Here is a 13,553-nt window from a genome sequence, read left to right as displayed (position 1 = left end):
CAATAAAAAAGGGAAAATAAATTTTAAGTAAACATCTAAATTGCATTAAAAGCCCCACATCACTCTGCCTAGTAGAGTACCACAAGGATTATATATTAAAAAATTTAAAAGAATATGTGCAAAATTTCCCCTCTCCATGTAGACTTTCAAACTTCCAACTAGAAAATTTTAAGTAAACACCATGATTACAAGCTATGTTCAAATTGGATTTCTTGAGAAGACATTCGAAACTTTCAAATATATGTAATGTAAAAAAAAATAAAAAATATCATTAGGAGATGAATTTATGTCAAAGCATAAGGGATGATGGAGTTTTGTCAAATGTTAAAGTCTTGATTGTATGCAAATCATGATTTTAAAATTTTTTTTTTAAACATTTAAAAATATGATTCTTATATATAATATGATTATAAACATATAGAACATGTCTAGAGAATTTGATTTCATGGATTTGTTGAAAAGAGTTTGGAAACCTTACACAAATATTATGCACATTTATTATCATAAATGTCTTCATGATAAGATCATTGGAATCTTTAAATTCAATCTTTACACTAAATAAAATTATTAATATTTATTAACTCAATGAAATTATTGAAAAAAGTTTTAAAAATATTCAACTAACTTTTGCTTATATTTTCTCTACTTGTGCCAAAATGGTGTTCTAGAATAAGTAGTGCGACCCATTTTAAAGAATGATGTTATTCACTTGTTTGATTATGGAAATGTGCACAAGGAAGACAATCTTGTGTAAATGAAGAGTTGTAGCAAAAGTACGATGAGTTAATATATCTAACCTTGGATATCTGTACTCGTATTATTACTCATGTTTACCAAAAAAGTAGTTAACACCACTCTAAGGAGATGGTTCGTGTCTATGAGGGAAAATCAACATGTTAATTAGATGAAATAGGCAACCACTAAACCCTAGATCTAAAGCAAAATCCAATCATATATCCAATAGAGGAATACTTGAAAGAAATTGACAAAATCAAACAATTACAAAACAAAGCAAACCCATGTTGATACTCAAGCACTTGGCCTCTATTGTCCATTTTCTCCTTTTCTGTATGATGGCTCTCAGAATCGTACATATGTAAACCTACAATATTGATGCACAAGAATACGAAGATCGTGATGATTGAGAAATGATGCTGATTTTATAGATTGTACAAATCTAATTCGATAGTCAGGATTGATAGTTCATCAAAAAGATCGACGACTGAGAATGATTGAGACAAGGTAGTTGGAGATAATTATGATGTGAAATTGATTGCATGATTTAGCTAGACTGAATTGATTGAGAGTTAAAAAGATTGATTAAATCGTTAACTGGTTTGATTGATTTGAAGATTGAAATGATTGATTAGTTAGAAAAAGGTGATTGATGACACACTAGTGGGAACTGAGAGTTAGTGGTAGTTAGCCATTTTCAACATGTGTTATAGAAAATTGAATGAAATTAGCATTTAGATTGGATTTTGATGAATTTGGATTTTTGAAATGTGAAATTGAAATTGAAATGAAAGGGAAATGAAATTCATTTGATTTTGGACAAATAAAATTAAATAAATTAAGAAATTAATTTATTTGAAAAAGAAATAATTAGCTAATTAAATATATAAAATAATTGTTTAATTATGAGAAGATGGAAATTAAATTTAATTAAATAATTAAAAAATATTTAATTAAAAGGATTTGGTGAAATAATAATTAAATAGAAAAAATATTTTATTAATGTTGATGGAAAATTAGATAATTAAATAATTAAAAATTATTTAATTATGAGAAAAGAGGGAAATTTGGACATTTGAATTTGAATCATAAGAATGAAGTTCAATTAGAAGAATGGTGTTGAATTAATTAAATAAAAAAATATTTATTTAATTAAAAGAAAAAAAATAGTAAAATTAGTTCTCACAGACATGATACAATTTTAGGTGTCTACAATTGAATTTAAAGATTTATAAAAATCTACAAAGAAAAAAAAAGAGTATTCTTAAAAAAACAGTCTATCTTTGCTTGAAATTCTTTAGGCTTGAGATTTTGTTTGATATATAGATGGTTTTGGATTGCTAAACTTTTGGTGTGTGGAGGGGACAAAAGTCTTTTGAAACATTTATGATAAATTACTATTCAAACATTAAGAAATTCTTTTATGTAACTTCTTCTTGGTTTGTATATGGTGGTATATTCTTAGGTTTTTAGTTGGGATTTGAATCTAAAATATATTTAATTCATCTGATTTTGATTTATGTATTGGAAAATTTCATTTTCATGTCCTTATGTTGGTTTTTTTCTATTTTTTATTTGATGAAAAACATGTGGATTTATGCATACTAGGATCATAAGGTATAATTTATTTTGGTAAATTGTTAGTATTTTATTTTAAAGTTTTTTTCTAAGGTTCATTAATGATGAAATATGTTTATGTCTTTGAATCTTCATTTATGTCTTGTGTGTGAGCATGAATATGTGAAATATAATGTTTAGGATTGTATCTAGTTTTTATTTTATGAGACAAAGAGTCTCATGTTTCTTATGATTTTATTGAACTTTTGGATACTAGAATCATGAACTTTGACCTTATTTTCTATGTCTTGATATTTTGGGCAAAAGTTAACTTTTAGACCTAGGAGTTGATACTAATGTTAGGAGTATAGAGTGCAACCATGTTGTATAAGTGTGAAATTGAGGATGTTCCAAAATGAATTACGACATGGCTAATATAATGAGATAAAAATGAACTGAGGATTTAAATATTTAAAATGAATTAAATTACAAAACTTGAAATATTGCTTGCAATGGAGGCCTTGAGGTAATCATGTAAGACAATACTATACATTCTCGTGCTAAAGGCCTTGAGGAGTCACACAAGAAAGTACAATAAGTAAAACTTGTACTGAAAGTTGCAAGGTAATCATGCAAGACTAGTACTATTATCATACTTGCACGAAACACCCTAAGTGAATCATGTAAGATAGCACCTATTGGACCTATTGGTGGGCATTTTGACACATTTTCCAACTTGGATGAAATACTAAATAATTTCACCTCTTTTGAAAGGAAATTAGGTTGCAAGATAGAATGATAACCCCAAGCTACTTGATGGCCAAGCCTTGGCATGCAAGATAGCTTAATTGTCCATTATGTTTTTTTAGTATCCTCTAATGGAACTTACATTATTGTTCTACTATAATCATAAAAAGAGGGTTAATTTTGATAGATAAAAAAATTCATAATTTTCTTAACCTTGAGTCTATTATTTCTTGATCTTGCACCAATCTATTAGTGTGATACCTAATATTAAATACCTCTAGCACTAATTTTTGGATATTCTTAATACTAGAAATAAACTTATTAATCTTATATTCAATGGAAGTGATGTTTCCTAAACAAATTGGAGGCTATAGAAAGACTACAAAAGAAAAAGTTGAGAGAGTGTTACCCTATTTTTTAACTTGGTCAAAAGAAAATCCAAATCAACATACACATGATTCTATCCCGAGTCAATTGACTAATGTGTATCTCAAGTGTTGTCATGATTATGTTCATATGATGTCGACATTAAAGTCTTTGGATTACCATGAATAAAAGTGTGCTCTTTAGTCCTAAAAGTGAGTCAACATATTGATGGAAAGCACAAAAATGATTGTATCTTGAAAATTTTGACTCAATTCACCAAACAGGTTAATAGAACCCGTCTTGACATTACTCCAAGCAATGTGGCCAAGTTTCGAGTTGACTTAGTTCATGAATTTTGAGATTTTAAAGTTTCTATTTTTGGTAACCTAATCTCGAAAATCATCAAAATCAAGATTCTGTCAACTCAAGGGATGCTCATTTTTCCGGGTTCTATTGACCATGGTGTTCTAGTCATCCTAGCAAAATTTCGTAGCAAAAGAATTAATGATTCAAAATTTATTAATATTTTTCTTTTACAAACCCTTGCGGTTTTCAGCCGCAAAATGAGAAAGCAAAACCATATCATCTCTCTTTGCACCTTATGACCGGACGAGTAAAATCTCACACACTAAGCTTTGACTTCTAATCTTAAAAGTGTTAAATACTCATAATTGACTAACATTCTCTAGATTTAATATGTTGCTTAGTGTGTGAGGTTTAAGGCACATCAACAAGACATGAAAACAATATGACGAGTATACCTCCAAGAGACATCATTTTGTAGAACACAAAAATCATTAGATACCTTCATATTGGAAAGGTTAGCAATCACGACTGGTTCATTAAAGATGATCCTCCATAACGACCTTACATCGATGGCAAAGAGAAAAATAGTTTATATCACCAAGTTTATTAAAGTTAAAAACCTTCGAGTGGTTAGCAACGTGTTCACAAAATTGATAACTTCAATCAAATTGGCAACGGTGTTCACAAAATCGATGAAGCATGATTTTTACAAACTATCAAAGGATTTGGAGCCATCGACAAGTTACCATATTTTTCATATCATTAATTGTTATGTTCCATATTTTTCATATCTTGCATTCCTTATTCAATAAAACTGAAGTACAGAAGTCTTGCTGTAAAATTACAATTCTTATTGGCATTCAAGGCAGATTCTGGAGCACTCCCTTCTCTTGGAAGCTTCTAATAGAGTCTTCAAACATTTGTTCTATGCTTTTAGAGTTGCCAAATCCAAGGCTTTTGATCTTAGCAGTGTTCATTGTATAAGGTGTTGCATTGCCTTGATCTCGTCCACATCTGTTGTAATCATAATGAAGAAGATTACTCAAGTAGCCCAAAATTTAACTTAATTAATCACCATGAAGAAAGTTTTCCTGTTTTCTATTTGGATATTGCTTTTATGTTGGATAATTACGTACAAACCATCATCAAACTCCACTAAAACATTTGAAAGTAAACCTCTATCTGGTTCCTAATTAGACTATAAATATGAATGACTTACTGGTCTGCAATTGGGTACATGGGATATTTTTCCTTGAGCATCTTCACAATTTCTTCCCAGTGAGCAACGGCACCAGAGCATATAATTCTCCCTGATGCTGATGGTACCTCCATAGCCAGTATATGTGCTGCTATTACATCATCAATGTGAACAAACCCCAACCTCAAATCTGGGTATGTTTTGTTATTTCCTCCTGCAAGCAACCCATTATTAGAGGTATGTCCTTTCATGAAAAATTATCTATACCCAATAATTAGACATATATATGAATATAAATAATTTTTCTGTTTTTCATTTTTTAGGAGGATTTTATATTATATATAAGTTCATTTTACTATTCGATATGGAGCGGAAGTTTATGCTTCTACTATTTTGACTTAGAGTTATTGAGGGTATCCATTCTATTAAAGTTGTTCAGGGCATGATCTCAGCCTCATCCCTTATATCATACCTCTGATGATTTGAATTTTAGTAGATGGTGTAATCGAAAAATATATCATCACCCTCACTTATTATGATTGAATTACAGCTCTTTAATAAAATGTACAATTTTAAAAAATCTATTGCTTAGTAGTTATTTGAATTGTCAGAATTCTCAATTTTTAACCGTAGCCCCAACCTTTCATTATGCTCAGGATTAAAGCAAGAGAGCTGGTAGGTTCAGGTGCAAGAAGTGGCCCAACAACAAATGATGGGTTTACCACGACCAGATCGAGCCCCTGCTCCTCTGCATACTTCCAGGTCTCTTTCTCACCAATAGTTTTTGCATATGCATACCAAAGCTGCAGAAAAAACATACCCTAAATTTAGAATTATGCAGATGTGAATTGAACTTATGAAGTACTAGCTTTCATAGATAATTTTATGGAGATCTTTTGGGGCATTTCGCAATCTATACCAAGATGATTAAGTTTACTCTCATACTCACTGCATTCAGTGCCTGTTATTTACTCTTGTACTAGCAACTGAATGCTTCTAAAGGTGAAATATAATCTTTAAAGGTGGGTATTTATACTTACATTATACTGTTTGCAGTACTCTGGATTGCTCCAATGGGACTCATCTAAAGGAGAAAGCTCTTCAGTATTGTAGTTATATCTGATAGATACGCAGGAGGATGTAAGCACCACCCTCTTTACAGAGGTTGATCTTGAACAAGACTTGAGGACATTGAGAGTGCCATTCACACAAAGATCAAGGAAGGTCTCCTTCTTAGCAATACATTTACAAGACAATGAAACGAGTCCAATTTATGTCATCAGAACACACACAAAAGGAATCCAAAACGACATTGAAGAATATCTAGATGCATGTCATCTTTATGTATCCAACAATGTTAGCATTAGCATGAGAGGGAAAAACAGAGTTTTTATTCAGTAGTGCTTCCCCATTGCATCAAGTTATCTAGAACAAATCATACCACAATATACAAAGCATGAAACATCTATACATAACAGTTTTAACCTATAGTTGAGCAAGAGTATAAAAACTCCAGTTGAGAACAACTTACCTTGATGTTACAATCATTTGGTATTACAACAGGGCAAGCAGTATGAAACACCCCATCCACACCATCTACTGCTTCATCAAAACTTCCTTCTTCGAACAGATCTGCTTTCAATATTTTAAGCCTCTGCTTTGCACCAGGCAGATCCCATAGATACCCTATCTTCTCTACATTATCTAATCACAGGCAAACACAGCATTCAAATTTTGAAAAAAAAGTTAAAAAATCTTTGTAAACCCTGCATAGGATACATCCATACTTCAAAAGCATCTGAAGAAATCTGTTGTTGGCAGGACCAACACACCATTAAAATGATAGATTCTATCATAACATCTTCCCCAGACATCATAACATTATCTACTGTTAAAACTTAAGATAGCAAGATGAAGAGTTTGTCAATATGTGAACGGAATACCTGGATTGCGAATAGTAGTGAGAACAGAGTAATCCTTGTTGAGTATAGCCCGAATGAGATAAGCAGCAATGAAGCCTGTGCCTGCTGTCACGTACATCATTTTACCATTCTCTGTCATTGCTTACTCAAAAGATTGAACACAATCTTATATCAACTATAACAACTCCATGAGCTTATTTATAGCAGTTACAGATGTTCAGGAGAACATAAGAATGGCATTCTTTTTAAGTGAAGTGTTACGTACTGTATATCCAGCTTACAGTCAAATGGGCATGCTCTGTGCTTCATCTCATCAACGTATATAACCCATCATATAGACCAGCCAGAAATAGTATTATTACCTTAAGTGATTACAAACTGGCATCTGCTATTTTTTAATTGAAAATAGTACAAAGAAGGTTATCATTTAGCTGAAAGGAAGGAATTCCCTTATGTGACATCTGTTATTTTTTAATTGAAAATAGGACAAAGAAGGTAACCATTTAGCTTAAAGGAAGGAATTTCCTTAAGTGAAACATGGCATCTCCTATTTTTTAATTGAAAATAGGACATTTAGCTGAAAGTAAGGAATCTTTAATTCTTCATATTGAGAAGCTTCTTCTATTAGAAAAGAGATTTAAAAGAAAAATTAAAGATTCGATGTCATGATAGGAAAGATTTATTTCAAATGAATTCATTAGTCAGAGAAAGATAAATAAATTGAAATCTAGAGTCTATTTCAGCTTTAAGGAACTAAAAATCAGAAAACATTATTTAAATTCATAAAAAAAATGATTTGAATTTATTAACACTTATTTTATTCTATCTGTATGTGGGATGACTTAATTTGGTAGTTTTGATTATTGTAGTTATGGAAGGGGCGTGGAATCTTCATTTTAAAGGTCATTTAAGAGATCGATCCCCAACTTAATTAAACTCCAAACCCTAGATCATTTAAGTTAGAATCTACTATTTTTTAATTGAAAATAGGACAAAAGATAATCATTTAGCTGAAAGGAAGGAATCTTTAATTCTTCAAATTGAGAAGCTTCTTCTATTGGAAAAGAGATTTTAAAAAATATAGATTTGGTATATGATAATAAGGAAGATTTATTTTCAATGAATCCATTAGCCAGAAAGATAAATAAATTAAAATCTAGAGTCTATTTCAGCCTTAAGGAACTAAAAGTCTTTTAATTCATAAAAAGAATGATTTAAATTTATTAACACTTATTTTATTATACTTATACATGGGATATGGCCTAATTTGATAATTTTGATTATTGTTGTTATAGAGTGGGCATGTAACCTTCATTTTATATATCATTTAAGAGAGAGAGAACCCAACCTAATTAAACTCCAAACCATACATCACAAAATGTGATTTGTAAAAATTCTCTTCCCCACAATGTTTCCCAAACCTTACATTCTAGAAATCCTTAATTCTCCAAACTTAATTAAGACTAGTAACCTCAGTTGACAAAACTTAAGTAAATGCCAAACCCTTAGCAAACTTCAATCCTAAAGAAACACTTTAAACACCCTAAACCATATGTCCTATACCTCTAGTTAAAGTTCATATCTTACATCACAAAAAATGATTTAATAATGCAATTTCTTCTAATGTTTATAAATAATAAATTGGGAAAATAGTTTAGTAGACACTATATTTATATTTTGAAACATGATCACAAATCCTAGAATTCACATTAGATAGAAATCACTACTTCACCAAACCTATTATATTTATACCTCCAAGTTTAAACCATCTAATTTCCTATATAATCAAATGTATATGGAAGATCACTTCTCTCATTATACCAAACCTTCTAATATACCTTATGATACATGGGATTAAATATGTACACAAGAGTAGAGTGAAGAAATGGCACTAAAAGGCTTTAGTTTTTGTTTAGGCTTCTAATTTTGTTTTTTGTTTTCATTTCTTCCCATTTGTTACATTTGGATCTTGAATCCCATGAATAAAAGTATTGTTGAATCTTTTAATGTAGATGGAAATAGATTAAGTTTCTAGTTATATATTTTGTAATCATAGGTTGAACAAAAGATTTTAAATTCACAAAGAAATTATTCAAGGTCTTCAAAATCTATCCCCATAAAGTGGGTAAATGGAAGGTGAAATATTCTTTATTGTGGCTTCTTCATCCAAATTTAAGTTAACTGGGTAGGTGAATATTCTTTCTACCTCATTATATGGTCATCTATTATGGTTTTCCATTGGGTTGTTGATAATAATTTCATTAGTTTGTCTAATTTTGTTGTTTTCTTGAGAACTATCATGTTGATTATCTAGTTGATATTTGGTATTGGGTTGTTGCGGATTTACCATTGGTTGAGGAAATAGTTGGTATCTTAAGTATGTTTTCGAATTACTTATTTTTTCATATGCCATTCGTTGTGGTAGTGTAAGGTTGGGAGTTCTTTGCTACACAATGGAATTCTTAATTCATTTTCTACCATATTAGAGAAAGGTCAATTCACATAAGGAAATTCTTCACCGAAGAACCACTAGATTGCATTGACCAAGTAAAACCATAGTAACACCTAAAATTTCCTCCACAACGATACCAAAAAGTGACATTTTAAATCCCTTCACTTTAACCAATAGATATTTTATGTCAAACTAGGGTGGTGTCCAAAGGTTGTATGCAATAGGGATAATTGGAAATCTCTTCTAAGATTTTTTCCTATTCTTGAAAATAAAACATACACATACTAAAAAATAACTAAATTCGATCATGGAAAAAAAAAAGGAAATTATAATTGAAACTAAAAACATTAAAAAAAACAAAACAAATTTATGTCTTAATGAAATATGTATTGAAACAAACTATTCTAAATACGAGCTATTCTATAAATTAAAATATTATATGACATAAATATTCTAAAAATCCTAAAACATAATAAATCTTCACAACCATACAACATAAAAAATAACTACCATTTTAATAGCTATTAAGTTACACACAAAACATTAAACATTCAATAGTACTTGTAAATGTTTCCATAATATAACGTGTGCATTTATAATAACGATGGTGATGGACAATGATGGTATGAATTGAGCTATTTTATTTAATATGAATAAAATATTAATATAACTTAAAATGTATTAAAAGAGCCCATAAAAGATTTGCATGCACATTTAATGTTGGTATTTAAGAATGTTATAAGTTTCCCTTAGACTAGAGATCCACCTATATCTACTATGGGTCATCCATAGGACAATATGAATCTTCTATAAGATAATACAAGTGTATAGTTTATGTGCTGTAATCTCTATTAACCCTAAAAGGAGTAATTTATTTTTTTCCTATTTTCTCCAATACATGGAGTATCTTCTCTTTCTTATAATTAATTTAATATTCTTAATTTCATATGATATAAGAAAAGCTAGATGCTACAACTAAATTACAACTAAATCATAAACAAATGAGAAGAATGCAATAAATTTTATAAAAGGTAAATTTAAATGGAGAAATGAAATTAATGTTGTACTAGAAAAAATAAAATATGAATGTTCTTATGCTTGAATTTTTTATCCCTTGTTTTGACCATGGGAATTTTTATACATTATGCGCTTTTCTATATTGACATGCATCAGTAAGTTGTAATTCGAAAAGTCATGTTAGTTTTTCAAGTCACAAGTGAAATTTATTTGTCATTTTAGTTTCATTGGAGTGAAAATAGTAATAATTACATTAATTATTCTTGATTGCTAATGTTCTTAATCATTTTAGAGTGTTAAATTTCTTGTCAAGTCAAAATTGTAGTTGCAAGGAATTCATAGTCAACTTTGATTGTCAAAAAGTGTGATGAGACTGTTTAAATCAAGTCACAACTTCTCTATTGTTGTGGCCAAATCACACATTGCCCCATTGCAAATGGGGACTCCCACTTTTTTAAAGCGTAGTTGTCATAGAATAGGTGTCTTGGTCTAGTTTAATTTTAGAATTAGCGTATCTTAAAAAAAAAATCCAAAAAAATTCAAAATTCAAAAAAATTGAAAAACCAAAAAATACAAAAATACAAAAACAAAAAAAAAGGTTCAAAATTCAAAAAATACAAAAAAATTAAAATTTCAAAAAAACCAAAAAAACCAAAAAAATTTAAGAATACAAAAAAATTAAAAAATTGAAAATCTTGACTAAGACATGGTCATACATCACACACCTTCGCATGCCGCCTTTGTGCCTTGCTTTCAAATATGCTGCGCGTTGTCGTTGCACGCTACCTTCGTGCATTGCTCTTGCATACGTTGTGTGATGCACATCGATTTCACGTCGCTGTCGCGTCATTGTCGTGCAGTGATGTCGCATTGTCGTTGCACTTTGCCTTCACGTTGTCATTGCACTTCGTCTTCACGTTGTTGTCGCGCATCGCCTTCGCGCTTCGCCTTCACCTTGCCATCATGTATCACTGTCACGCGTTGCTTGCACGCGTCACATTGCACTTACTGTGCTTAGTCGTCACGTATTGCCTTTGTGCATCGTTGTCATGCACTTGTCACGCGTTGCTCTCACACTTATCATGGATTTTTACATACATTACACGAAGCCTTTGCGCTTATGTGATAGCATTGTGCTCGTCATGCCTTACTCACACGCGTTATGCATTGCGGCATCGACCAATTGATGAAGAGGTCACGCGGCGAACAAAGAATGAATAAATGAACAAGAAGCGTCATGCGATGAAGTCGCAAAATCAATGCAATAGAGAAAAATGATACTACATCGCAAACGCTTTATGAACGCTATCCACCACACTTGCATTGCGCGACGTATCCTCACATCGCATTCAACATGATGACTCAATGGATTGATAAAGATGCATTCAATATGAGACATTTTGTGTTTAAGTTCGATGTGTCTTTAACAATGATCGATTTGAAGATATTTAATGAAGGTGGTGAACTATAATACACTTGGAAATTCGAAGAACTAAAAGAGGGCATTCAACGATGTAATTCACACATTGGAAAGCTAGATGCTACAACTAAATTACAACTAAATCATATACAAATGAGAAGAATGTAGATAAATTTTATAAAAGGTAAATTTAAATGGAGAAATTGAGTTAATGTTGTACTAGAAAAAATAAAATATGAATGTTTTTATGCTTGAATTTTTTATCCCTTGTTTTGACCATGAGAATTTTTATACATTATGCGCTTTTCTATATTGACATGCATCAGTAAGCTGTAATTCGAAAAGTCATGTTAGTTTTTCAAGTCACAAGTGAAATTTCTTTGTCATTTTGGTTTCATTGGAGTGAAAATAGTAATGGTTACATTAATTATTCTTGATTGCTAATGTTCTTAATCATTTTAGAGTGTTAAATTTCTTGTCAAGTCAAAATTGTAGTCGCAAGGAATTCATAGTCAACTTTGATTGTCAAAAACTGTGATGAGATTGTTTAAATCAAGTCACAACTTCTCTATTGTTGTGGCCAAATCACACATTGCCCCATTGCAAATGGGGACCCCCACTTTTTTTAAAGCGTAGTTATCGTAGAATAGGTGTCTTAGTGTAGTTTAATTTTAGAATTAGCGTCTCTTAAAATAAAAAATCCAAAAAAATTAAAAATTCAAAAAAATTGAAAAACCAAAAAATACAAAAAGAAATGTTCAAAATTCAAAAAATACAAACAATTTAAAATTTCAAAAAAACCAAAAATACCAAAAAAAAATTAAAAATACAAAAAAATTGAAAAATCCAAAAAAATTGAAAATTTTGACTAAGGCATGGTCATACGTCACACACCTTCGCATGTCGCCTTTGTGCCTTGCTTTCAAATACGTTGCGCATTGTCATTGCGCGCTACCTTCGTGCATTTCTCTCGCATACGTTGTGCGATGTACATCGATTTCACGTCGCTGTCGCATAGCGATGTCGCGTCGCGCGTCGTTGTCGTGCAACGATGTCGCATTGTCGTTGCACTTTGCCTTCGCGTTGCTGTTGCACTTCGTCTTCGCGTTGTTGTCGCGCTTCGCCTTCACCTTGCCATCGCGTATCACTGTCGCGCGTTGCTTGCGCTCATCGCATTGCACTTACTGCGCTTAATCATCACGTATTGCCTTTGCGCATCGTTGTCATGTACTTGTCACGCATTGCTCTCACACTTATCATGGATTTTTACATACGTCACACGAAGGCTTTGCGCTTACGCGATAGCGTTGCGCTCGTCATGCCTTACTCACACGCGTCATGCATTGCGGCATCGATCAATCGACAAAGAGGTCACGCGGCCAACAAAGAATGAATAAATGAACAAGAAGCGTCATGCGATGAAGTCGCGAAATCAATGCAATAGAGAAAAATGATACTACATCGCAAACGCTATCCGCCGCACTTGCATTGCGCGACGTATCTTCACATCGCATTCAACATGATGACTCAATGGATCGATAAAGATGCATTCAATATGAGACATTTTGTGTTTAAGTTCGATGTGTCTTAACAATGATCGATTTGAAGATATTTAATGAAGTTGGTGAACGATAATACACTTGGAAATTCGAAGAACTAAAAGAGGGCATTCAACGATGTAATTCACACATTGGAATTGTACGTAATGCAAGTTGTTGAATTGAAGCAATGCACGAAGGAGAACACCGATAATGCAAGCGAAAACATTTTATGGCACCAACTCACACGATGAAGTCTTGTCCCATGATCGATGCAAACGTAATGAAAAGGTTT

General features: G+C 31.5%; 1 protein-coding gene across 1 annotated transcript; it reads right to left on the bottom strand.

The window, feature by feature from the left end:
• Positions 1-4,447: 4,447 nt before the first annotated feature.
• LOC131078886 (tetraketide alpha-pyrone reductase 2-like) lies at positions 4,448-6,970 on the bottom strand. The gene is made up of 6 exons (XM_058016712.1): positions 6,853-6,970; positions 6,441-6,613; positions 5,950-6,138; positions 5,550-5,712; positions 4,931-5,123; positions 4,448-4,725 (listed from the first exon to the last, which is right to left on the bottom strand). The coding sequence occupies exons 1-6, from the start codon at positions 6,968-6,970 to the stop codon at positions 4,572-4,574; spliced, it is 990 nt and encodes a 329-aa protein (XP_057872695.1). The 3' UTR covers positions 4,448-4,571.
• Positions 6,971-13,553: the final 6,583 nt, after the last annotated feature.

Source organism: Cryptomeria japonica, chromosome 2 (assembly GCF_030272615.1).
Source record: "Cryptomeria japonica chromosome 2, Sugi_1.0, whole genome shotgun sequence".
Taxonomy (NCBI): Eukaryota; Viridiplantae; Streptophyta; class Pinopsida; order Cupressales; family Cupressaceae; genus Cryptomeria; species Cryptomeria japonica.
This window is presented reverse-complemented; position numbering and strand designations above follow the sequence as displayed.

Coding starts and splice junctions, on each gene's coding strand:
- LOC131078886 (XM_058016712.1), bottom strand. CDS start 6,970: ATGACAGAGAATGGTAAAATGATGTACGTGACAGCAGGCACAGGCTTC. Junction 6,614..6,852: donor CACTACTATTCGCAATCCAG/GTATTCCGTTCA, acceptor GCCTGTGATTAG/ATAATGTAGAGAAGATAGGG. Junction 5,713..5,949: donor AGTACTGCAAACAGTATAAT/GTAAGTATAAAT, acceptor TTTTTTCTGCAG/CTTTGGTATGCATATGCAAA.